Source organism: Rhinopithecus roxellana, chromosome 2 (genome assembly GCF_007565055.1).
Source record: "Rhinopithecus roxellana isolate Shanxi Qingling chromosome 2, ASM756505v1, whole genome shotgun sequence".
Taxonomy (NCBI): Eukaryota; Metazoa; Chordata; class Mammalia; order Primates; family Cercopithecidae; genus Rhinopithecus; species Rhinopithecus roxellana.
In genome coordinates, this window is record NC_044550.1 from 39,162,740 (window position 1) to 39,188,257 (window position 25,518).

General features: G+C 35.9%; 1 protein-coding gene across 7 annotated transcripts in view; it reads right to left on the bottom strand.

The window, feature by feature from the left end:
* MTHFD2L (methylenetetrahydrofolate dehydrogenase (NADP+ dependent) 2 like) overlaps nt 1-25,518 on the bottom strand; it is a 143,846-nt gene that overhangs the window by 93,073 nt on the left and 25,255 nt on the right. For all 7 annotated transcript variants that reach the window (XR_004052863.1, XM_030915724.1, XM_030915694.1 and 4 more), the window contains 2 exons: nt 8,979-9,131; nt 7,471-7,578 (listed from right to left, as the gene is read on the bottom strand). Coding sequence is in view for 6 of the 7 variants with exons in the window: in XM_030915724.1 (XP_030771584.1) it covers nt 7,471-7,578; nt 8,979-9,131 (261 nt within the window). In the remaining variant the exon portion in view is untranslated. The remainder of the gene's footprint in view (nt 1-7,470; nt 7,579-8,978; nt 9,132-25,518) is intronic.

Consider the following 25,518-nt stretch of genomic DNA (forward strand, 5'->3'; position numbering starts at 1 on the left):
ATGTACTTCTGTAGAGGGAGAAATGAATCAGCCAAGGAAAAAGGGCTCCTTGGAGAACCTCTGACTGGGTGGCGCTCTGGGAGAATGGATTGGAGCCATGGAAGTTCATGCCATTTGCAGATGGGAGGAGTCTGGCCTCTTCTGTTCCTGGGTGGTAACCTGAGATTCAACTGGTAAAATTTGGGCCTGTTAACAGGAATCCTTCTCACTTTGCTGAGTTTTTCCTTTTCATCCAGTAAATTCCATTTTTCTCACCCTTTTATGTGTCCACAAACCTAATTTTTCCTGGTTGTGTGACAAGAACTCAGCTTTTAGCTGAATTAAGAAAAATGTCCTACAATACTATGAAGTCACGGAGAAAGAGAGGAATTGAAAGAAAAAGATTTGGACTCCTCTCTCCATTTAAAATAAGCTTTACTGTTTTTTTCAACAGTGTAATAGTCCCAGTTGTCTGATAGTAATACATAATTTTCAGGTGCAGTGCTGTGCAGATACTAAATGGCTGAATTTAGAAGACACTGATGAAACAGTGCTCCTATTATTCAACTTAGAAAATGAGAATAGAACTATCATTTGGTCTTTTCTACAGTCTTCCACTACCCAAATTCAAATATGTAATGCAGTAAAGTCTAATCAACATAGAGACATCACAGAACATAATATCCCCAACATCTTTTCCTTCTAAGCTGGGGGTAGTGGGATGAGAGTGGCAGAGACTAAATTCTTGCCATCCCCTCCCCCAGTTAGACAATGGTTCCTTCCTCAGAGGCAGCAAACATCCCACTCCACTCCACTGCCAATAAGACTAAGAGTGTCAGTCTCAGTGGTGTGATCACTTTGCATGACTCCTGCATTCCTAGGCGTTCCTATTTGGCTCCTCTCTTTGAAACCTAAAAGAGCTTGGCCCAACCTGCCATCCAGGCTGAGCTTAATCACACATACCGCTCACATCACGTTGCACTGCCTCAAGCTTCCACTACCGTGTTATTATGTCCTGTAGGTGGGAGATAAAACTTCCAGGCTGGAAAAAAAAAAAAAAAAAAAAAAAAAACAACTTTTTCACAACTGGGGTTAATTCTCACAAAGAGAAAGCATTCAACTGGCAAAAATTATTGTCATGTTCCATTTAGATAGGGTGCCTCTTGAAAAACTACCTGAGATAGAGTAAGTTGCTGTAGCAGCACAGCTCGAGTGTGAAAACTGAATGCCAATGCAGAGGCAGTGCCTTCGGAAAACACCCACTGCAAAGATGAATCCTGATGATTCAGACTGTCAACTTCCGGAGAGGCAGGACTAAGTCTTTTTCTGTGGGATTCAGCTGTATCACACAGTGTTTCCCAGAGAATAAGTACTAGATGAGTACTGGCTGAATGAAATCAAGAACAACACCAGACCCACTGGACTCTAAGCAAAACCAGGTGGTTGCTGGCCCTGTCAAAATACTCTTTAAAAATGAGCCAGCATCAATGTTACTCCAATGATGCCAGAACCTTTTAGTCAAAGGAGCAGCATACAATTCCATGTTGTGGCTAATTAAGGAAATCTCACCTAATTAGATGAGATGTCCTACTTAGAAATAAAAGTATGCCGAGAGAAACTTACTCTAAGAATATGAGGCTTGGTGCGGTGGCTCACATCTGTAATCTCAACATTTTGAGAGGTTGAGGCAGGCAGATTGCTTGAGCTCAGGAGTTCGAGACCAGCCTGGACAACATAAGGAGACCCCCATCGCTACAAAAAATACAAACAATTATCTGGGTGTGGTGGTGTGCGCCTGTGGTCCCAACAACTGTGCTCCCAACAGGAGGATCACTTGTGGTCAGGAAGTTGAGGCTGCAGTGAGCCGTGATCATGCCATTAACTACAGTCTGGGTGACAGAGTGAGGCCCTGTCTCAAAAATAAAAATTCAAAATTAAAATAAAAGTATTTGAAATAACATCTGATTCTATATCCTCTCATGACTGTTAGTAACTATAATGCCTTGGTCATTATGGTACTTTGTAATCTTGAAGGAAAAAAAATGTTTTAGAGAAATTGGAGACTTTCTTATTTCCCCATTTTAAATCTAAAAATAAAGACACTATGCTAAAACCAATGGTATTCAGATTTCATTCTGAAAGAAAGTGAAACTGGTAGATGACTACATACAAAGAAGTAAAAAAAAAAAAAAAAAAAAAATGTAACTGGGCAGCTTAACTTTAAAATGCATTTTCAACTTTTTTTTCTTTCTCTTGGGTTTCAAGATACAACCTTGAAGAAAACTGCAGAAGCCTTTCCTTAGCCTTAAAAAAGACTCCACATCTCTCCCTTTCTCATGGTATATCCTCCCTTCATATCTATCTAACCATATGCTAATATCTAATTATGTGCCTTCTTAGAAATTCCAGGAGCTAATCTTGAGACAGATAGACCAAGTCTGGAGACCCAGCCGTAAAATTCCAGAGGTTACTTCAAGGCCACTAGTTAACAACCCAGTCATTGTCGAAATGACATCAGCCCACGATCCAGCTGGACTGGGACCCAAGTTAGTTATCAGAACAAGACACATAGACATTTACTCCACCCAATTCTTGCATGCCTGCTTTATCAAGTTTTCCCTTTTTAAACCTCTGCCTTCCACCACCACCCCCACCCCAAATCAGAGCAGTTACTTTGGATAGGAATCTGGCAGCTTCTTTTCTTTTTCTTTTTTTTTTTTTTTTACTAGTTTTGGTTAATAAAGTTACTGTCTTTCTACCAGGTCTTGCTCTTGTTAATCGGACTATACAAGCAGAGAGCATCTGCACTTGTGTTTGATTACAAATATACAATGATCTACAGGTGGTCACAATGGTACTCAAACATTCTAATAATTAGTGGAGCTCATTCTCTTTATGTCACCTTAATTAGCCATGAGTTTTGAGAAGCACATAGAATGTTTACTTGGGGATGCCAAATTTTACTTTGTGCCATTGACTATATAAAATTTAAATTATTCATACTTGTATATCATATCCCCTTGCTTCCCCATCACCACCACCAAGACTATAGCACTGGGAGGATAGGAATCATCTCTCACCTACTCTCTATAAGATACATAGCAGCTAAAGTGCTACATCCTCTGCAAAGCCTTCTGTGACAGTCTGTTCTCACCAGAAGGTAACTCCTTCCTTGCCTCCTTGTTGTATTGAGTGTCAGCACTACCCCTTTACTTTAAGATTTTAGCACAATCTCACTCCGCTAAATATTTCAAGCCCTTGGGGAATTAAAAAACAATACTCAAAAAACAGCTAGGATCCATGTCCTTAATAACAAAACTAAAAGCTAGCCATAGGTAGACACATATTAATCAAGCTAAATTACAGTATGGCCATTTTGCTTCTAGTACAATTACCTTTGGCTTTAAGATAAAAATGAATAATTAGGGTTCTGCATGTCTTCTGGCAAAGAAATAAATACACAGCGTGAGCTGAATGCTCAACATTGTGTCATTAGAACAAGTTCTATAGATATGCATTTGCCGAGTTAATCCTCCTTCATTATCTTCATTAGCTAACAATCCATGGAGTCACTGCCCATAATTATTGCCCTAACAGACATGCATGTTTGAAATATTAACTTTCCCACAGACTCCAAACCTTCAGTAAGCAGCTCTCAATGATTCATTATATTAACAATATATGTCATCATACTCCTCTTAAATATGCATGAGATTAAAAACCACCCATGTTGCAAATCTTCCAACGTCATTTTTAGTATAATTTGTTACCTTTTAGATACTGTAATTCTAACGGCAACCAGGTACCACTATAATAAAGGTAAGTTTAATTATCTGGTTTCTAAGTAACCAGTATTATAACTTATTCCACTTTTATTCCATTTTAACATGCATTCAAATGAGAATATTTCATAACACAAAGTATAATACTTTTTAAAGTATATATGATTTTATCCTATAATTCTTTCCCCAGAGGTCACTGCCACCATGAATTTGTGTTTATCTTTCTAACGCTTCCTTTACTGCTTTTACTGCATATGTATGCATCCATAAATAAATCATAGATGATAAAAATAAATATGTTTAATTCACAGGATAATCTAGTTTAAAATTGCATATAAAAGAGGTAAATTAATTTTGATAGGTATTTTATAAACAAATATATAATTCAAGATTGAAATTTATCAAGAAATTAGCATGCAATATATTGATGCCTATTAAAAATACATTGTAAAGTACTATTTGGATAGTTGTGATGTCCTATTTCTAATCAAATACATTATAAGCTTTTATAAATTTTGAGTTTATTCAATCTTTTACAGAAAAGATCAGATATGATCCAAAAAATGCAAACACAAAATCCACCAGAAGAAAATAAAATTCAAATAAAGGTAAAAATCACATAATTAATCTCAGATCATGTTACTTCACACACCATAGTTAGAACAGCTACAGATTATTATTGACTTAACTGTAATAATAGTAATAATGGTAATTGCCACAGTTACGTGCACCAATAGCTTACTTAACTTACTATATGTTAGGCACAGTAATTAGTAATTTACATTAATATTTCATTTACTTTTCACAATAACCAAGTTGAGATATTAATATTATTGACATTTTACAGATGAGGAAAGGGGAGGCCTACAGAGATTAAATGACTTGCCCAAGGTCACAGGGTTTGATAATGGAGGGGGTTTGACTCCATGTCTATCCTCTTAACCAGAAAGTCAGAACCCAGCTCCCCAGAATGCCTGTTTCCTTGCATGGCCTTAGATGAGTCCTCTAAATTCTCTAAAGCTCATTTCCTTTAGCTGTAAAATGGGAATAACATTAATATATGCTAGGATTACTGAGAATTAATTAGGATGGTTTAAGAGAAAGTAGTGAGCAAATCACGGAGCAATACACTGTTGCTTGTTATGTTACAGATAAAAACAACGTTGCAAATGAAAAACAAAACAAAACAAAACAAAAAAAACCCCTGCAAATTGGCTCTTGGTCAAAATTTTCCAAGAAGAAATAGTTTACTTAGGTAAACATTAATGATTGTTTTATTTTGTGATATGACTGGAGCAGGAATCTCACCCAAATCTCACTTTCAATTGTAATCCCCAGTGTTGGAGGTGGGGCCTGGTGGGAGGTAACCGAATCATGGGAGCACTCTCTCATGATTTAACATCGTCTCCCTTGGTGCTGTTATTGCAACAGTGAGTTCTCATGATATCTGGTTGTTTAAAAGTGTATGGCACCTCCCCCTTCTCTTCTTCCTGCTCCAGCCATAAGAAATGCTGGCTTCCCCTTTGCCTTCTGCCACAATTATACACTTCCTGAGGCCTTCGTAAAGGCCAAGGAGATGACTCCAAGCTTCTGGTACAGCCTGCGGAACTGTGAACAAATTAAGCATCTTTTCTTTAGAAACTACCCAGTCTTAGGTATGTCTTTACAGCCATGTGAGAACAGACTAATGCACCTTGCTTAGGTAAGACACAGAAATTATTACATAAAGGCAAATAAGAATCAATATCTTTATTATACAGAGAGAGAGAAAGAGATAAGCAACACTAGACTAAGCTGGAAGTGAACAGTGAAGCTAGGAATGCAACTTTGGAGATGTGTACCATGAAAACTGTCACACCACTGGATTTGGGCTATCTAAGAGCTCTTCAAAACTAAGGCTTTTTAAAGTTATCTGGAGTCATTAACAAGTCTTAATTTACTGTGATTCATATACATATATGTATTGATTTCTGGCAATATTTAGCTCTTTAGGCATAGAAAGGGAAAATAATATTCAAAAGTGTCATCATCATTTTAGATGTTATTACTGGAATTATTTTTCTACAGGGCTTTGTGTTTTAAAAATTATGTCATAAGTATCATGTCAATCAAGATCCTAAAACAAGTATTATTGCAAGTTTGAGATCAGGAAACTCAAATTCAACAAGGTTAATAATAAATCTCTATATCTATATATGCTCTATATGTGCATGCATGTGTGCATGAGTTGTACATGATGAGCACATAGGTGTCGATCATTCTGGTTAAATATTAGAAAGCAAAAAAGTAGCCCATCCTCTTCTTTGGAATTAGAGAAACCAATGAAGTACTGTATCAAAAATTAGGGGGAGAAAGATGAGAAGTAACAAATGGTAAAGGAAGTACAAAACGTCTCTAACACATAGATAGACCAATAACTACTTCTATTAAGAACATGAACTTGTTGTTTTACCTAGATTAGCACAAGATGCAGAATTTAGTAGACAGTGATGAGGTGAATTACCCTTGTGCCCTCCTCCCACAGCACTGGCTCAGACAACCACAAACAATGCCCCATCACCTCTTTACTGGATTTCCTTTTCATTCTATCCCCATTTCCATCTCTGTGGTGGTTCAGTCAGGCTGGTGGGAAAAATTTTAGTTTTAATAGCCACAAACCCTCTTGGAAGGTCTGAGGGTTTGCATAACTTCAGTAATAAATCTGTCTGAAGGCAACCTTGTCCCCTTACCTTTAGTTAAGTAAACTAGAGTAGAAACAAAGGAATGTGGAGAGTTTACCTAACTAGCTTGTTTACTCGTGTGGTCCTAAGACTAGCCTTTGATCTTACATGGGTGCTTAATTGCCTTCTACTTGGGAAGTCCACAATGTCAATTACACTATGGTGGTGTTGACTCAAGCCTTTGTCAATTAATCTTTACTGAATAAATGCAAGTCTTGCTGACTGATTGAGATCACAGTCACAACTGTTTACAGCATTTTGCGTAGAGTCTGTAAGTGGCCCAGATACTCGGCTGGACTGGCAAAGCAGAATATCTGTGTGTCAGTGTACTTTATTCATCCATCGTTGGGTCAGGGTCTGTAGGACAGACCCCAAACATTTCTGGGGAGTTATTCTGTATCTAGCTATTAGGCTGCTGAAGAAACCAAGGTCTTGGGATGATGTTCAGATGACCAACACCTGGAATGGCTGCATGTTCTCTAAGGCTAACACATCTTCCTGGGCTTTGTCAGTGACTTGGAGTGTCACTAGTACTCATAGGACAATGACTATTTGTTTAACCTATATAATCAGATAATAACTCTAAGCCTCAGCTTTCTTTTCTGTAAAATAAACTAACTAGCTAATTTCTAAAGTGCTAAGACCTTGCCACTATAGGAATTCTACATCCAAGAGATGTCTTGTTTTCTATTTCCTGAGACACGTGAATTTTTTGTTATCTAGTAGCTTTGCACCTTTCTTAATGTCTGATCATTAATTATTTAAACAAAGTACATATAGCCAAAAGAAAAGAAATAGAGAAAAAGGCCATATATTTTCAGTAATTCCTATAGTCACTTTCAAGACTCTCACATCACTAAATGAGGAATAAAGGAGACTTTGAACTGCATAAACCCACATATATAATAAGTTGCATTATCAAAAGTGTTTTCTTGATGATGTAAGAAGAACATTGCGAGAGAGTGTAGAATCTGCAAGGTCCTACCTACCTCCTGGCCGTTCATGCTCTCCATCAGTGTGTAAAAGCATGGCAATGGGCATCCCTACATTCTTGGATCTTCCAGCCACAACCACATTTTTTCCAAAGGTCTGAATTCCTTAAAATACAGAGTTAGGTTTAAATACAGAATTGATAACAAGAAGTAAATTAAACATTTGTACAGCCAACTGAAACATTCTTTTAAATATTTCTAATTAAATCTGAATTATTATGTGGCTTATCTATAATATGAGCACATTCATTATTTATAAATAATTCATTTTATGCTTCAATTTGGCACTTCTCTGATTATGTCCTCATTAAAAAACACAGACATTCTTAAGTTGATGTTAAGTTACTATTAAACACTGAGATTCACATTAAGAGTTAGAAGAGTAGAGTCTTAACATATGTTAACTGCTAATTATAAAATAAGCAAAGTACAACAATGTTGAACTTAATTGGCAATCAAATTTTGAGCAACGCTGGAACAAAAACAAGTGAAAAAAGAGGCATTTTTCACAAAACTCGTGCATTTTACTCCATAGGAAAGAAGCACTAAACTTACACACTTAGAAATATGTAAAAAATAAAGCCTGTAGAACCTTCTACTTCTTTTCCACTAAGTTTCTTCAGAAATAAAGCAAAGAAGTTAGAACTAAGGATTTTCCAATACTAACACTGTAAGAGTATGATTCTAGGATCAGTTTTCTCTTGGAAGTTTTTCTTTCTCAGAAAACAGATTAGAAAGCAGAAAATGCTGCCAAAAATAGAAGTAACAATGATGGAGGTAGGAAAATCATTAATATATAAGACAATTTGGGTTAATTAACATAGAGGTAAACATCTGTATACACTGTAAGAGCATTACCGGATCCAGTACAGTACAAGAGTAAATGTTTAAAATGAAAACCCAAGTCAATAGAAATGATAACTATATGATCAGCACATATTTTTAAAGGTACAGAAAAATACACTTCAGAAAAGTTTTCATCATAATGCATGAAGTTTATATTTTAAAGGTAGACATATACCACCACTATGTGGAAAAGTCACTTCCTATAAGTTGCAACTGCAGTTATATATAGCCTGGCTAATGTTCTTCATTTTACTTTATTTTGGATTTTTTTTTCTGCTTGTTTGTTTTGTTTTTGAGACAGAGTCTTGCTCTGTCACCCAGGCTGGAGTGCAGTGGCGTGATCTCGGCTCACTGCAAGCTCCACCTCCCAGGTTCATGCCATTCTCCTTCCTCAGCCTCCTGAGTAGCTGGGACTACAGGTGCCCACCACCATGCCCAGCTAATTTTTTGTATTTTCAGTAGAGATGGGGTTTCACCCTGTTAGCCAGGATTGGATTATGTTTTGACTTCTACAATTTTATATCTCTCTATAGACTTATGTTTTATGGCTTATGATTTTCTGCCACTCTACAGGACTGAGGTGGTCCCATCAAGTCTCAGTGCACAAATGCTCAGCTCAGCACCTAGCATCCATGTCCTGAAGACCACAAGTTACCAACCTGTTCTTTTTATTATTTCCCAAACAGCACTGGCAGTGGCAGGTATGAGAGAATGCTGATCAAGGCACAATCTTCCAATATTGATAATATGAAATCCATCTACATCTTTTTCTGGGGCAATTCCATTGCATATCATTCGCTCATCAACGTGTTCTGAAAAATAAATAAAATTTGTCTAATTTTAAAATCGTTATTTATTTGGTAGCCTGAAAAATGAAATCTGAGAATCCAAAGCCACATCACTTATAATTTAGTTCCAAGAAAGGTGTAAAGTCACTATTATTATTACTATTTGCCACCAAAATAGTAAGCCAAAGTGCTCTTGACTGATATCTGTAATGAACTGCAGCTGGAGTATATGCTATTCCAGAATCAAAGTGGCTGGACCAGTGAAAGAAAAAAAATTGTGAATTAAAAAATACCAATGAGATCTGGTAATAGCCAGGTGTCATGTCTTTGTTTCAGTAAGTTTGTATATTTACAGGGTTTGAATCCACATTTCTCTGACACAAGACAGTTCTACTAATAACCTTCTATTAAATACTTTGACCACTGGAGATTAAAAGGGGTTTGTTAGTGTTAAGAATAGTCATAACATCATGAGTTCTTAGCTTCCTCTTAAATGACATAACAAAAAAGTTAATATAAAACATGTGCGCACACACATCTTTTCTCTAAAGCATTGTCACAGTAAAACAAAAAATATTACTACGATTTGCTATATGAAAGAAAAATAACACAACCTGAGTAATAAACTAATCAAATGAAATATGGGATGCCAGTCATCTCATTTTTTAAAAGTAAGTATAGAAATATAAAACAGGCTCCTATTACTCTATGCAGAGTAGTTTAACTTACCACTAACCTAACAATTAAGCCATGTGCCTATATATTAAAAGTATATTCTCTATGTAAAAGTTTCTTTGGCCATTATTATATAATGCGATTTAGACATAATTCCTTAAAACATTATAAAAGTCCAAGTTCAAACTTTTCAGAAAGCTATGCCTTGGGCTTTATATCTTTTGTATTCTAAAAGTGTGCTACTGCTACCTTACTATAAGTCAAGTCAATTAACCATAATTAATTAATTAATTTTAAAGGACAAAAGTCCTTTAAATATATAAAGTATTCATTTGAATCTTATTCAAATAGAAACTGAGTCTTTGGAAAGTCTCTTCATTCAATAGTTTTTCACTTGTAATAACTGCATTCAGTCTATAATGTTTTAGCAGGGCCTCCATCTATTTTCTCTATAGCTAGAAGATCATCATATAGATTATAGTCAAACTTTTAAAAGAATACATATTTAACTTATTACATGAGGGTAAAAATAGTGGTTCTTTTACAAAAAAAAATCTAGGTGATGATGATGATAAGTCATTTTTAAATCACCTATCATTCATGCAGAATCTTCATGACATGGATATTTTTTACAATGAAATGAAAATTTGTATATATGAAAAGAAAAACAACCATATTTGAAGTATCTATTTTCAGCTAGGACTCAAATTAGTTTATTTCTAAGTTCAAAACTGGCTAATATATGCATGGGCTGTGCTACTGATTGAAGAGAACTCAACAAGAACTCTTTGTAGATTTTAAGAACCGTTCTCCAAACAATAAGCCTGAATTACACTGAATTTTGCCATCTACCATTGTTTGCGCTCCCATTCAGGGAAAATAACATTAAAGCTATAACAAATATTTCATTTCACACACCAGCTGAAATACTTGAGAAGAAATGTAAGCATCTGAAAATCTGGAAGCCAGAATTAGAGACCAGAGGTACAGATCTGTCCTCTTGTATATGCCAACTTCAACTCAGATCATAATTAAGATCACCATTTTGGTTTGTCTTAAGTATTTAAGTATTAGTAGTTTAAAAGACAGATGAGTGGACATACAAAAGGTACAGTGGATTCATAAAACCTGAATCTAAAAGGAAAAGAGCTTCATATGAGTAGATGAAAAAAGTGAAGATCATAAAAATCAAGAAAACCAATTCATTTATCATTTTTATGTAACTCTGTTATCTCAGCAGTGTATTAAATCTAACATATATCTTTTTCCAGGAGAGATCTACCTATTATTATGTAGTATACAGTATATAGCAATAATCTGAACTACTCTAACATTTAAAAAGTGCTTTACAATGATTATATTACCTTTATATCAATTTCCTTTTAATCTTCATAGTTACTGGGGATGAAAGTAGAAAAGATATGATCATGCCCATTTTAAAGACAAGCTCAAGGAGTTACAGTCAATCTCACATTACTACTAAGAATCCAGAATTTAAATCCATATCCTTTTGTTTTAAGATCAGTTTTTCCTTTTGTATTATACAGAAGTCATAATAAATATTAATCATTTTAAATACCATTCAAAAATTAAATTCACAGAGGCATCCCTCCCGACTCCTAATAAGACATTTGATAGCTCTAAAATATCCCAAGAAATGTATTGTTTCTCCTAGGGCTCCAAATATAACACTATTCCTAGATTAATACTTGTCTAAACACATACAAAAAAGCATCAAACATTTTACATTTAGGATTACAGGTAATCCTACTTCCTTTTGTTATATGAGTAAGAGAAATAAATACATTTCCTGTTTGTGACTGACTGTTACTAAAAGTCTCCCAAAATCTCACCCTTGGGGCACATGACTTGAACAGAAAAAACAATCACGAGACTCAATAGCATCAATTTTCTCACAACAGTTATACAACATGTTTGATTCACAGGATACACTGGTAAACAACACACCACTTAACATCTTACCCAAATGAATGATAAAACTGGTTTTATTCACTTTGTGTTTTTCCCCCTTCCATTTAAAGTTATGAAAAGTCATTAAATCATGATAGGAAAAACAGAACTCATCAAATCAAAATATGAACCACTGCAATAAAACAGCTTAGATATAATACCTTCAGGGACCTCACTGTAGATTTACTATACTGAATGAATACACATTTTGTATGGGTTATTATTTATTTTTTTTTTTGAGACAGAGTCTCACTCTGTTGTCCAGACTGGAGTATAGTGGTGTGATCTCAGGTCACTGCAACCTCTGCCTCCTGGGTTCAGTAGATTCTTCTGCCTCAGCCTCCCGAGTAGCTGGGACTACAGGCATGTGCCACCATGCCTGGCTAATTTTTGTATTTTTAGTAGAGACGGGGTTTCGCCATATTGGCCAGGCTGGTCTCAAACTCCTGACCTCGTGATCCACCCGCCTCGGCCTCCCAAAGTGCTGGGATTACAGGCATGAGCCATGTTGTGCCCGAAGTCGCAAGACCCCAGTAAGTGACCACCAGAGTCCAGAGTCAAAGCCAAATAGCTGGGGTCGCTTTATTACGAGTTCGAACCCGGACCTCTCCGCTTTATACAATGGCAGGTAAAGAGAGAGGCCCCGGCTGCTGTTTTAGGGTTTCTTTTATAGCGAGGTACAAACAAGTCACAGAGAAACAGTAGTTACAAGCTTATTATTGGTTAACATTTAAAGTTGAACATTCGGCAGTTTCTGACTGGTTCCCGCCTTTTTCGCAACCTCAAATGGCTGGGGATTCTCCAGATAAGTTGTTTGTGTAAGCCCGGGGGGTGGTCACATGCATGTATGTTGCAACCTCAAACGCTAGGGGTTTTCTAGATAAGTTGTTTGTGTAAGCCCGGGGGGTGGTCACATGCATGTATGTTTAGAATTTTTCCCTTAGGGGCTTTCTATCTCAGCCACTGCACCTGGCCACTGAATATATATTTTCAGGATTTATTTATAATATGCTTAATTGCCTTTGGACAATGAACAGAAAAAAAAGGAACAAACAAATTACTGGCTTATTTTTTGCCTACAGATTTTTACATTACTGTTTAAAAATACCACCTTCCACTTACCCCACATCTGTTGGATAAGTGCAAGCTCATCAGTATAGTAAACATTGTGTCCTTTAGCTTATTCTTTCTATAGTCTCTTCTGTATGTGTTCCATACCTTTACCAACCATCATCATCACATGCCCTGCACTCTAGTCACACCAAACCATGTCCTTTTCCCAAGCCCTTACCATTAATTTCTGCATTGCTACTGCTCATGATGATTTTTTTCACTAGTAATTCTCTCCTCTGTTTTTTTCATATGCTATTCATTCTTCAATGCATTGATCAATTGCTCCCTTTTGAAATGATCACGAATAGAAATAATATTTTTTTCCTCTGCTTTCCCATGGAATGGCTATAAAAAGTACTTAGCACACTAGTTCAGTTAATGATATTAGTTGTTTAATTATCTCTATCATTTATGAATGTGAGCCTTTTAGGACACAGTCTGTCTTAAACTGATTCACTTATAACTACTCCATCTCAGTTGATGGTGTGAAAAAAATATCTTGGGCCCCCAAAATCACTAAGCTAAAGGGAAAATTCACGCTGGGAACTGCTCAGGGCAAATCTGCCTCCCATTCTATTCAAAGTCATCCCTCTGCTCACTGAGATAGATGCATGTTCTGATTGCTTCTTTTGGAAAGGCTTATCAGAAACTCAAAAGAATAAAACCATTTGTCTCTCACCTACCTGTGATCTGGAAGACTCCTCCCCCGCTTCAAGTTGTCCCTGCCTTTCTGGATGGAGCCAATACACTTCTTACATATGTTGATTGATGTCTCATGTCTCCCTAAAATGTATAAAACCAAGGTGTGGCCCAACTACCTTGGGCACATGTTGTCAAGACTCTGAGTCTGTGTCATGGGTGCCTGTCTTCAATCCTGGCAAAATAAACTGAGAGTTGTCTCAAATTTTCCAGGTTCACAATGGGAAACTCATCCTTCTATGCTACTTGCCAAGAAAACCTGGAGTCATCTTAAATATCCCTCTTTCTCTTACACGTAACAACCAAACCACTGGAAAATCTGTTGGCTTTCTTCATAATAATATATCTAGCACTTTATCAGTCTTACCATGTTCATGATACTACTCTACTTTGAGTGAACATTATTCTTCCTGTCAATTCTTGAAACAGCTTCCTAATTAGTTTCCTTCTTCTATATGTGCAACCATACAATTTATTCACAAAATAGCAATAGAGTTATACCTTTGAAATGCATATTTGATCACACTGCTTTTCTCAAAACCCTGTAATGTTATTACCTTAACAATTGCAAACAAGGCTCTACATGATTTTTACTGCACCAAAACTATAACTATGTGTCTAATTCCATCACTGGTTACTCTCCTCTTCTCTCAGTCTGTGAGCATCAAGCTGTTAGTATACATCAAGCAGATGTTCCTTGAAAATATGAGGCATTTTGCCACCTTAGCTATAGCTTTCTATTTGCCTGGAAGGCTTTTCTAAAAAAGAACTGTCACTGGGCTAAATCCCTCCCTTCTTTCAAATGTTTCCTTAAATACCACATTCTCACTGTTAAAAGAAACACTTCAGCCAAATTAAATTTAAAGAGGTTTAATTGAGCAATCAACAATTAATGAATTGGGCAGCCCCCAGAATCACAGCAGATTCAGAGAGACTCCAGCATAGCCACGTGGTAGAAGAAGATTTATATACAAAAAAGGGACATGATAGACAGAAATCGGAAGTGAGGTACAGAAACAACTGGATTAGTTACAGCTCAGTGTTTGCCTTATTTGAACATGGTTCATGTTTGGATGAATGGAGGCAAGATGGCGCACTTCCGGGTTCTTCATCCCCCCCCAACTTTTCCCGCGTGCGCGAAAATCCAGCCGGTGACCCGGGAAGGTGCAGACCAACTAGGCATGCGCCAGGTGATGTCAATCTGAAGAGACCAAGATTTACCTGGTCGCACCTGTGGAACGCCCCCTGACACGCCCGTGCCCCGCCTATTGCCCTCCCACTCCTAGAAAAGCCGCTCCGGAGGCACGCCACGCGCGGCCTTCCTCAGTCCTCCACTCCTGTCGGGATGTCAGGACTGTGGGAACTCCGTCCGAGAGCTGTACGGGTGACTCTGGGGGCCCCTTTTGTCGGGGGGCCAACAGACCTCTCCCTACCCACCTTCTTCCCTTGAAGCTAGGTGACCAAAATAAACTTGCAGTTTTGCTCCTACCCTTGCCTAGTCGCTGGTTCTTTTGTACCCGCTCTGGCGGTCTTAGAAAAACAAAACAGTTCATGCAGGTGGCTACATTTGATTGACTAAAACTCAGTGACTGGCACAGGTGTGGGCCACGATTGGTTTACACCTCCACTTGGTATAGTTCACAATATACAGAAAAACCTTTAGGCTGAACTTAAATATGTAAGGAGGCAGCTTTAGGCTGAACTTAATTAACATCAGTGAGGACAATTCTGACCACACTATTTAAAACTATAGGTTCAGTTTCTAGTGATTGTGAAGTAGCTTATGTTGGACCGAACTTCTTACAGAAAACAACTGCAAACTTCAGTAAAATCATTTTTTAAAAAAATCCAAAAACAACTATCTGAAAAAAGTGGAAAGTCACTAAAAACAAACAGATGTAGAGGAAAGTAGATAGCTGAAAGAAAAAAAATCACTGAAAGAGTTCTCCACTTTAAAAACTTTTCTAACTATAGGACAGCTAGAATTTGGACAGAAATATTCAGTCCTACTTGCTTAAGAAATCAAAAGATGAAGTTTGGGGCTAATACCATAGTTGAAAATTGAAGCAGTATATCCAGGAAACGAGAAAGCCACAGAGAGGAGACCCATGCATTGTATACAAATTCTGTATCTCTGAATGACCCCTGAACAAACATACAGGAAACAAATCCCAAGGAGCTCATCTAAGGATAAGAGAACTTACCAGAGATTCTACCTGTGGTTCACCAGAGGAGAAACAAATCTTTAAGTCCTCAATTTGATACAGGCATTTACAAAAAACTTTACAGTTAACATCCTACTTAATAGTGAAATACTGAATCTTTGCCCTCAAGATCTGAATAAGGTCCACTCCCACAATTTCTAGTTAATGCTTTGTTAGAGGGCCTAGTGGGTGCAACAAGATAACGAAAAAATAAAGAGGCATAGAGATCAGAATAGAAGAAGTAAAACTCTCTGGTCACAGATGGCACAGTTGTTTATGCAGAGCATGCTTAAAAATTTATAAAACAATTAATAGAACTAATAAAGTGAATTAAGCAATATTACAAAATCAATATAAGAAAACAATTGAATTCCTGATACAAGCAGTAACTCTCAGAAAAATGAAACATTCTAAATACTCTTTACAATAGCTGACAAATCATAAAATGCTTAGGAGTAAATTTTTAAAAATTTGAGAATAAGAACTACAAAAGATTGCTGACAAATGACATAAATAAATAAAAGGCATACCATGTTCAAAGATTGGAAGACTCAATAATGGCAAGATGTCAATTCCCAAACTGATTTATAGAGTATGTATAGATTATACATACAGACGAGCTACCCAAAAATTGCAATCATCTCAATCACAATCCCATGTGGTTTTTTGTTAGATTCTTAAATGTATATGAAGATTTAAAGGACTTAGAATATCCAAAGCAATCTTGAAAAGAGAGTTAGAAGATTGACTACACCTGACTTCAAGACTTGCTACAAAGCTACAGTAATCTAGACAGTGTGATACTGGCATAAGAACAGACAAATAGATCAATGGAATAAGAAAAGAGAGCCCAGCTTTAGAGTCACACTTATAAAATGTGAATGCTACAAAAATGCCATAGTAATTCAATGTGAAAGGAAAGTGTTTTCAACAAATAGTACTTGAACAGCTAGGCAGCTATATTGTAGGGGGTTGGGGGGCAAAACTTACTATGATGACTATTTCATACTACACAGAAAAATTAACTAGAAATCAATTAGAAATCTAAACAAAAAAGTTAAAATTATATAGTTTCTAGGTGAAAATTTAGAAGAATATCATTGTGTGCTGGGTGTAAGCAAAGGTTTCTTTAAAATAACACAAAACACATAAAGCACAAAATAAAAATATTACCAATTAAATTTAAGAAAAATTAAAATCTTATGCTCATCAAAAGGCACCATTAAGAAAATGTACAGGTAAGCCAAAGACTGGGAGAAGATACTCACAAAACACCTATCAGTTAAAGAACTTGTAACCAGATATATATATATATATATATATATATATATATCACTCAAAGTTAAATCATTAAAAGATAAATAACATTTTTAAAAGAGCTAAATACTTAAACAGCCACTTTACAAAGTAAGATATTCAAATGGAATATGTATGTGATAAAAAAAAAATCAGAACAGTGGTTACCTGAGTGTGAAGATGAAAGACAGAGATAGCGACTGACTGGGAAGGGGCATGAGGAAACTCAGTTGACAAAAATGTTCTATAATATGATAGGGGTTTAGATTACATGAGAGTCTGCATTTTTCAAAACTTATGGAATAGTACATATAAGATGTGTACATTTCAATTCATGTAAATTTCACATAACATAAATAATAAACCTTAATGATGTATACACTAAAGTTTTAGGGGTACATTAAGTGTTCTTACCTTTAACTGCTTCAAAAATAAAATGGATAGGTGAATGAATAAATGGACAGGTATGTGACAAAACAAATATAACATAATGTTAACAACTACAGAATCTAGTTTGAAGGCATATGAGTGTTCATTGTACCAGTCTTTTAGTTTTTCTGTATGTTTGAATTTTTTATAACAACGTGTTGGGAGGGGGTCTGATAAAAATACAACCTCTCCTCCAACATCCTGATCCCTCCTACCATGCTATACTTCTTTCTTTTTTCCGATAGCATATCAACATCTAGTAAATATATTTGTTTACTTATTATATTTATTTTTTATTACCGCCTCCTCTGCTACTCACAAGGACAGAAATTCCTGTCTTTTTTTTTTTTTTCACTGATCCGCAGTACAAATAATAGTGCCTGGACCATAGAGGCACTCAATAAATACTTATTGAATAAATGGCTACTATTAACCCTAATTTATAGATGAAGAAACTGAGACAAAATTAGTGGGCAGCTGGACACAGTTAGAAAAACAGGCTGCCATAAGGAAAACATGTCTGATCCTTCTATATCCTCTAACATTCTCCTTTTAAAAATATAAAGATGTCAGGCATGGTGGCTCATGCCTGTAATCCCAGCACTTTGGGAGGCCAAGGCGGTTGAATCATGTGGTCAGGAGTTCGAGACCAGCCTGGCCAACATGGTGAAACCCTAAAAATACAAAACCTTAAAAATACAAAAAAATTACCTGGGCATGGTGGCAGATGCCTGTAATCCCAGCTATTCGGGAGGCTGAGGCAGGAGAATCGCTTGAACCCGGGAGGCAAAGATTGCAGTGAGCTAAGATCAAGCCAATGCACTCCAGCCCGGGCAACAGTGTGAGACTCCATCTCAAAATAAATAAATAAATAAATAAAAATATAAATATAAAGAAAAACCAAAGGTGGCTTACATTAAAAATCATAGTTTTTTTTTTTTTTATATTGTTGCATCTACCTTATTGGCTATCTGGTACTATTACATCCTCCAACATAAAGTTAAGGTGAAAGATTCATGTTTCTTATTTTTCATTTACTTCTTCCTTTCTGGATATTAAAAAAAAAAAAATTCAGGTAAAGCTTTATGCTAATAGATCAAAGTCCACATCCTGAGTGTGTATACAATGCCCTTGAAAATTCACTCATTTATTTACTCAACAAATATTTACTGAATGTCTACCATATTACCAGTAAGGGTTTAGAATATATAAGTGAGGGCCAGGTGCAGTGGCTCATGTCTGTAATCCCAACACTTCAGGAGGCTGAGGTTGGAGGATCACCTGGGGTTAGAAGTTCGAGACCAGCCTGGCCAACATGGTGAAGCCCCATCTCTAATAAATACTAAAATTAAGACAGGCATGGTGGCCGGCACCTGTAATCCCAGCTATTCGGGAAGCTGAGTCAGGAGAATCACATGAATTCGGGAGCCGAGATCACTGCACTCCAGCCTGGGCAATAGAGCAAGGCTCTGTCTCAAAAAAAAAAAAAGAAAACAAAAATGAACATATAAGTGAGGCAAACAGACAAAATTCTTGCCTCTGGAATTTATATTTTAATGGAATAAATGTCTGCCTACTCAAACTACCTATAGTCTCTCATGGTTTATTTTCTAGGAGTAAATGAGAGAGATACTTTTGGAAACTGTGCTCACTGTTCTCCAGCCAATAAATATTTAAGCTGCACCCTCTAGGATCTACATCAAGATTTCAAGACAGCAAATACTTATCAGATGCCTACCACTTTCCCAATATTATTTAAGAGTTGTTTCATCATCAAGGGACAAGGGGACAGAAAAGGAATGGGAACAGACTCTAACCTTGCTGAGCTACTCCACCCCTGAAATCTGAGAACACAGTGAAGTTTGGAGGTGGACCGGAAGGTGTTCTCTAGGCCGGAAAAAGGTGGGTCTGGCTCTCCACCCTGCTGAGCCTCTCCTACAGCCATGAAAACTGTCCCAGGATATCCCCAGGCAGGCTTACTTCATAGGATGTAAAAAAAAAAAAAAAAAAAAAAAAAAAAAAATTAATGAAATTGGAACCTACACATCATGCAAAGGTTGCTAACCTTTACCCTATATAATTCTCTTAAGTGACCTGAAGAGTATATGGAGACCCTAAAATTATCTTGTTCTTGTAAGCAATGTTAAGGACACCTTGATTTATTGAGCCCTTGGTAACTTCTGCCAAATATACAGTACTGTCCTTGAAATAGTGTATATTCTATAGAAGAAAACACTGAGATTAGTGAACACGCCAATTCTAATAAGTGTCTTTTAAACACACAAGGAGAAAGAAAAGATGTTGTTTTGGGAACCTTGTTTGCAAACTTTTCAAGGACAGTGATTTAGTCTCAAACTGCTTTCTGACTACTTGGTCACTACCCTGACTAAAAGGTACCTTTCCCCCAGTACCTACTACAGAGTTAAATAAATTCTAGATAAATATTCGTTGACCTGGTAAATGAATGATGAGGGTCAGAAAACTATCATATAACTAGATATTTTAAAATACTTTCTACAGAGAAATATCCATCTTCCATAGGGCCTTTTTATTTTGATAAATGCTTTGTCATCATTTCAAGCTGAATACACTCAAAAACAGATGAGGATATAATGGTAAAGAAAAAAATATGAAAAATAAAAAAGTAACTATTGTTGTTCAAAAAATTCATGAGTTTGAAGATATTGTGAAAAGTAAATCATCTCAAGTTACATGATATAATAAAATTTTGATAATAACTGTTCAAAAAGATGTAATTCTATAGAGTTAAGTGACTAAAAATCTCTGGGCATGGTTTCCACATGGATATGAAAGAGAGAGAGAGACATAAGTGGCTACAGACACCAACCAGTCCCACTGTTATGTAAATTATATCAGTGATTTACTCACCTTCCAGTGTAAATCATTAATCTTTAAAAAAAAAAAAAAAAAAGGAAGAGAAACACTGATTGCTCAATGCTGCCATCATGTGGTTAACATATTTTACATGCAAAAGAGTGCTCCACTTTTCTTCCCCTTGCTCATAAATTCTTTGCTATAAACCTCCCTCTGAGAAAGTTTTTTTTTTAAGTTGGATAAATAATATTGTGAGGATGTCTTTGTTTCTAGGTGACTACACAAATAATGTCAAAAAGAATTTGAAACAAAATATCAGGTATTTTTTCTTTGAATGAACTTCAAATGCAGAAATTGGATTAATCGTAATTCATGGGCTTGTGACACAACCTCAATATTGGTCCAAACACAATGCAATTAAATTAGTTTTTCATAATAAATTAGGCATATGCAAATCTACTACCTCAAACAAAAGTTATGACCTTCATCTATATTTAACCTTAATCTATAGTTAACCTTATAGTCTACCCAATTAGTTCATCCTCTGTCCTGCTCCAAACAGATATAAACTGCATCCTGTGTCCTGTGCTTGTCATTCTTTTGAGTCCTTTACTACATAGTTTTATTGCATTTTTTCTATTTCCAGTAGATTTGGGTTTTCAAAAAACAGCTTTACTGAAGAATATTTGAATATAATAGACTACATACATTTAGAGTGAACAATTTGATAGGCTTTGATATATACATATACACATATATACAAATATATACACATATATATACATATATATACCTATAAAACCATAATCCCAGTCAAGATAATGAACGTTTTTACCATTCTGAAAACTTTCCTCCTACTCTCTTCATAATCCTTTCCTAGCCCTTTCCTATCCCCTCAGCCCCAACTACCTATAAACATTTGTTATGTACTGAATTATGTCCCCCCGAACTTCATATATTAAAGCTCTAACACTTAATGTGATGGTATTTAGAGATGGGATCTCTGGGAGTCAATTAGGTTTAGACAAGGTCATGAGGGTAGGGCCTTTGTGATATGATTTAGAGTCCTTATAAGAAGAGAAACCAGAAAACTTGCTGGCTTTCTTCATCATGTGAGGACACAATGAGAAAGCTCTGTCTGCAAGCTAGGAAGAAACTTCTCACCAGAACCCAACCATGCTGGCACCATGATCACACATTTTCAGCCTCCACACTGTGAGAAAATACATTTCTGTTGTTTAAGCCTCTCATTCTATGGTATTTTCTTATGATAGATCAAGCAGACTAATACACCATGGATATGGTGTCACTTCATTAGTTTTCATTTCACAGAATTTTATTTAAATGGAATCATAGAGTATACACTTTATTTGTCTAGATACTTTCACTCAGCATAATTACTTTGAGATTAATCTATAATGTAATATGCATCCATATTTTATTCCTTAATATTGCTGAGTAGTATTCTATTGTATGGAATATCACAGTTTATTTATCCATCGACCTGTTAATGAACATTTGTGTTGTTTCTAGTGTTTAGTTATCACAAATAAAGATTCTATGAACATTCATATACAAATACTTGTATGGACATGTTTCATTTTCTTTTGGGGAAATACACAGGTATGGAATGGCTGGACCAACGTGTGTGTGTGTGTGTGTGTGTGTGTGTGTGTGTGTGTGTGTGTATTTAACATTTTAAGATACTGCCAAGCTATTTTCCAATTTTCCAAAATGTACCATTTTGCATCTCCACTACAGGAAAACATGAGGGATACTTTCCCTCCACATCGTCACCAAAGCATAGTATAGTCAGTTGATATTTTAATTTCAGCCATTCTAATGGGTTTGCAGTAGTATCTTAATACTTTTCATTTGAATTTCCCTAATGACTAATGATGTTGAACATCTATTCATATGCTTATTTACCATTTGTATTTCTTCTTTCAAGTGTCTGTTCAAATACTTTTACCATTTTTGCTCTTGATATTCTCTGTGTCTGTGATTATTTTTAGAAAGTTTCAGCCATGATTATTCCAAAAGTTTTTTCTGTTCTGTTTTCTCCTGCTATTCCAAATGCATGTACCTTTTGAAAATATCCCACAGTTCTTTGACATTCTATTCTGGAGGGGTTTGGGGTTTTTTTCCTCTTTGCATTTCATTTTGAGAAATTTCTACTGGCATAACTTTAAGCTTACTGATTCTTTTCCTGGCCATTTCCAGTCTACAGTTGAGCCCATCAAAGCATTCTTCATTTCTGTTAGAGCGTTTTTAATTTCTAGCATTTCTTTTCTAGACATTCTTTTGCATTTGAATATCTGATTGTTCCAGCCAGCACTATTTGTTGAAAATCACATTCTTTCTGTACTATTTGCCTTTCCACTTTTGTCAGAAATCAGTTATCAATATAAGTGTGAATCTCTTTCTGGACTTTCTATTCTGTTTCATTGATCTGTTTTTCTATCTTGATTACAATACTACATGGCTTTGCTTACTGTAGCTTTATAACTCATTTTGACACCAGGCAGGCAGTGTTAATCCTCCATGTTACTCATTTTCAAAATTGTGTGGACCATTTTAGGTCATTTGCAGTTCCATATGAATTTTACTCAGTTTCTACCAAGTTTTTACTAAGGTCACCTTGAACCTACAAATCAGTTTGAGGAAAATTGGTATTTTAACAATATTTAATCTTCTGTTTCATAACATGGTTTATTGATTCATTTATTTAGGCCTCCTTTAGTTTGTCTCAGGAATGTTCTTAGTTTTTAATATACAGATTTTTCCCATCTTTTGTCAAATTTATGCCTAAAGATTTCATATTTTTGATGCTATAACTGTACATTTAAAATTTCAATATCTGATTGAAAGTATACAGAAAATCAATTTCTCTATATTAAGCTTGTATCATTCAATCTTGCTAAACTCACTTATTAGTACTAGCAGCTGTTTTTTTTTTTTTTTTCATGGATTCCCTTGAATTTTCCACATAGACAATCATGTCATCTGCTTTTCTTGTCTTATTGTGCTAGTTAGAACTTCCAGTGCAATGTTAAACAGACATGGTAATAGTGGACATCCTTAACCTTCCTGATTGTAAGAGGAAAACATTCAGTGTTTCATAAGCAATTATGATGTTACATTTCATTAATTTCTGCTCTGATCTTTATTATTTCTTTTTTTTTTTGTCTTTATGTTGTGTTTTGCTCTGATGTTCCTACCATCTTAAAGTATAAGACGAGATTACTGATTTCTGACCTTTTTTCTTTTCTAAGATATGTGTTTAGTGCTGTGTATTTCCCTTAAGTACTGCTTTAATAGAATCCCACAAACTTTGTTATTACATTTTCATAAAAAGTTCAGGCCGGGCGCGGTGGCTCAAGCCTGTAATCCCAGCACTTTGGGAGGCCGAGACGGGCGGATCACGAGGTCAGGAGATCGAGACCATCCTGGCTAATACGGTGAAACCCTGTCTCTACTTAAAAATACAAAAAACTAGCCGGGCGACGAGGCGGGCGCCTGTAGTCCCAGCTACTCGGGAGGCTGAGGCAGGAGAATGGCATAAACCCGGGAGGCGCAGCTTGCAGTGAGCTGAGATCCGGCCACTGCACTCCAGCCTGGGTGGCAGAGCAAGACTCCGTCTCAAAAAAAAAAAAAAAAGTTCAAAACAATTTCAAATTTCTTATTTGACACAGGGATTATTTAGAGGTGTGCTATTTACTTTTCAAATATTTAGGGATTTTCCAGATTTTTTGTTTTGTTTTATTTTGCTTTTTTTGAGACGGAATCTCACTCTGTTGCCCAGGCTGGAGTGCAGTGGCATGATCTCGGCTCACTGCAAGCTCCGCCTCCCAGGTTCACGCCATTCTCCTGCTTCAGCCTCCCGAGTAGCTGGGACTCCAGGTGTCTGCCACCACGCCCAGCTGATTTTTTTTTTTTTTTTTGTATTTTCAGGTAGAGACGGGGTTTCGCCTTGTTAGCCAGGATAGTCTGGATCTCCTGATCTCGTGATCTGCCTGTCTCAGCCTCCCAAAGTGCTGGGATTTTTATAGATATAAGCCACTGCGCCCGGCCTTCCAGATGTTTTTGTTACTCATTTTTAATTCCATTGTGGTCAGAGAACATGCTTTATGTGACATGAATTCTCTTAAAATTGAGATTAGTTTTATGGCCTAGAATGTGGTATATACTGGTAAATATTCTACATTAACTTGAAGAAAGGGTATTATCTGCCATTTGGCAGAGAGCATTCTATAAATTTTAATTATGTCAAATTGGTTGATATCATACAAGTATTCTATATCTTTACTGATTTTCTGTCTACTTGTTTTCTCCATTATTAAGAGGTTTTGAAACATGGCTATAATTTTTTATTTGATTATTTTTCTTTGCAATTATATTAGCTTTTGGTTCACATAATTTGAAGTTTTCTTATTAGGTATATAAGATATTAAGATTGCTATTTACTTTTGATAAACCATATCCTTAATTATTATCAAATGACCTCTTTATCCCAAGTAATATTTTCTGCTCTGAAATATACTTTCATATTAAATAGCTCTTCCAGTTTTCGATTTCCCACTCTTTTGCTTTAACCTCCCTGTGTCCCTACAGTTAAGGTATAGTTTCATGTAAGCAACATACAGTTGGGACTTGATTTTTATCCAATTTGACAACCTCTGATGTTTAATTGGATTATTTACATTTTCTAGGAATAAATTTAACATCTTTGTTGTCTTTTCTCCATTGTTCTGTACTCCTTTAGATTAACTGAATATCTGTGATCATTCTACTTTTTCTTCTTTGTTGGCTTATTAGTTATAACTCTTTGTTGTGTTATTTTTGTGGTTGCTTTTGGTTTCATATTATACAGGTTTAACTTATCACAGGCTACCTTTAAGCAATATTATGTCATTTCACATATATTACATGAATCAAACAATAATATTCCAGCATTTCTTCCATACAAACTTTTGTGCTATTGTTGCCACACGTTTTAATTGTATGTTACAAACCACAAACTACATTGTTTTTGGTTTTGGCTAAACATTAATTATCTTCTAAAATAATCTGAGTAATAAGAATAAGAACAATATATTATAACATATATATACATGAATAATACATATTTACTCAGGTAGTTACCACTTCCAGAGCTCTTAATTCCTTGGACAGATCTGTATTTCCAT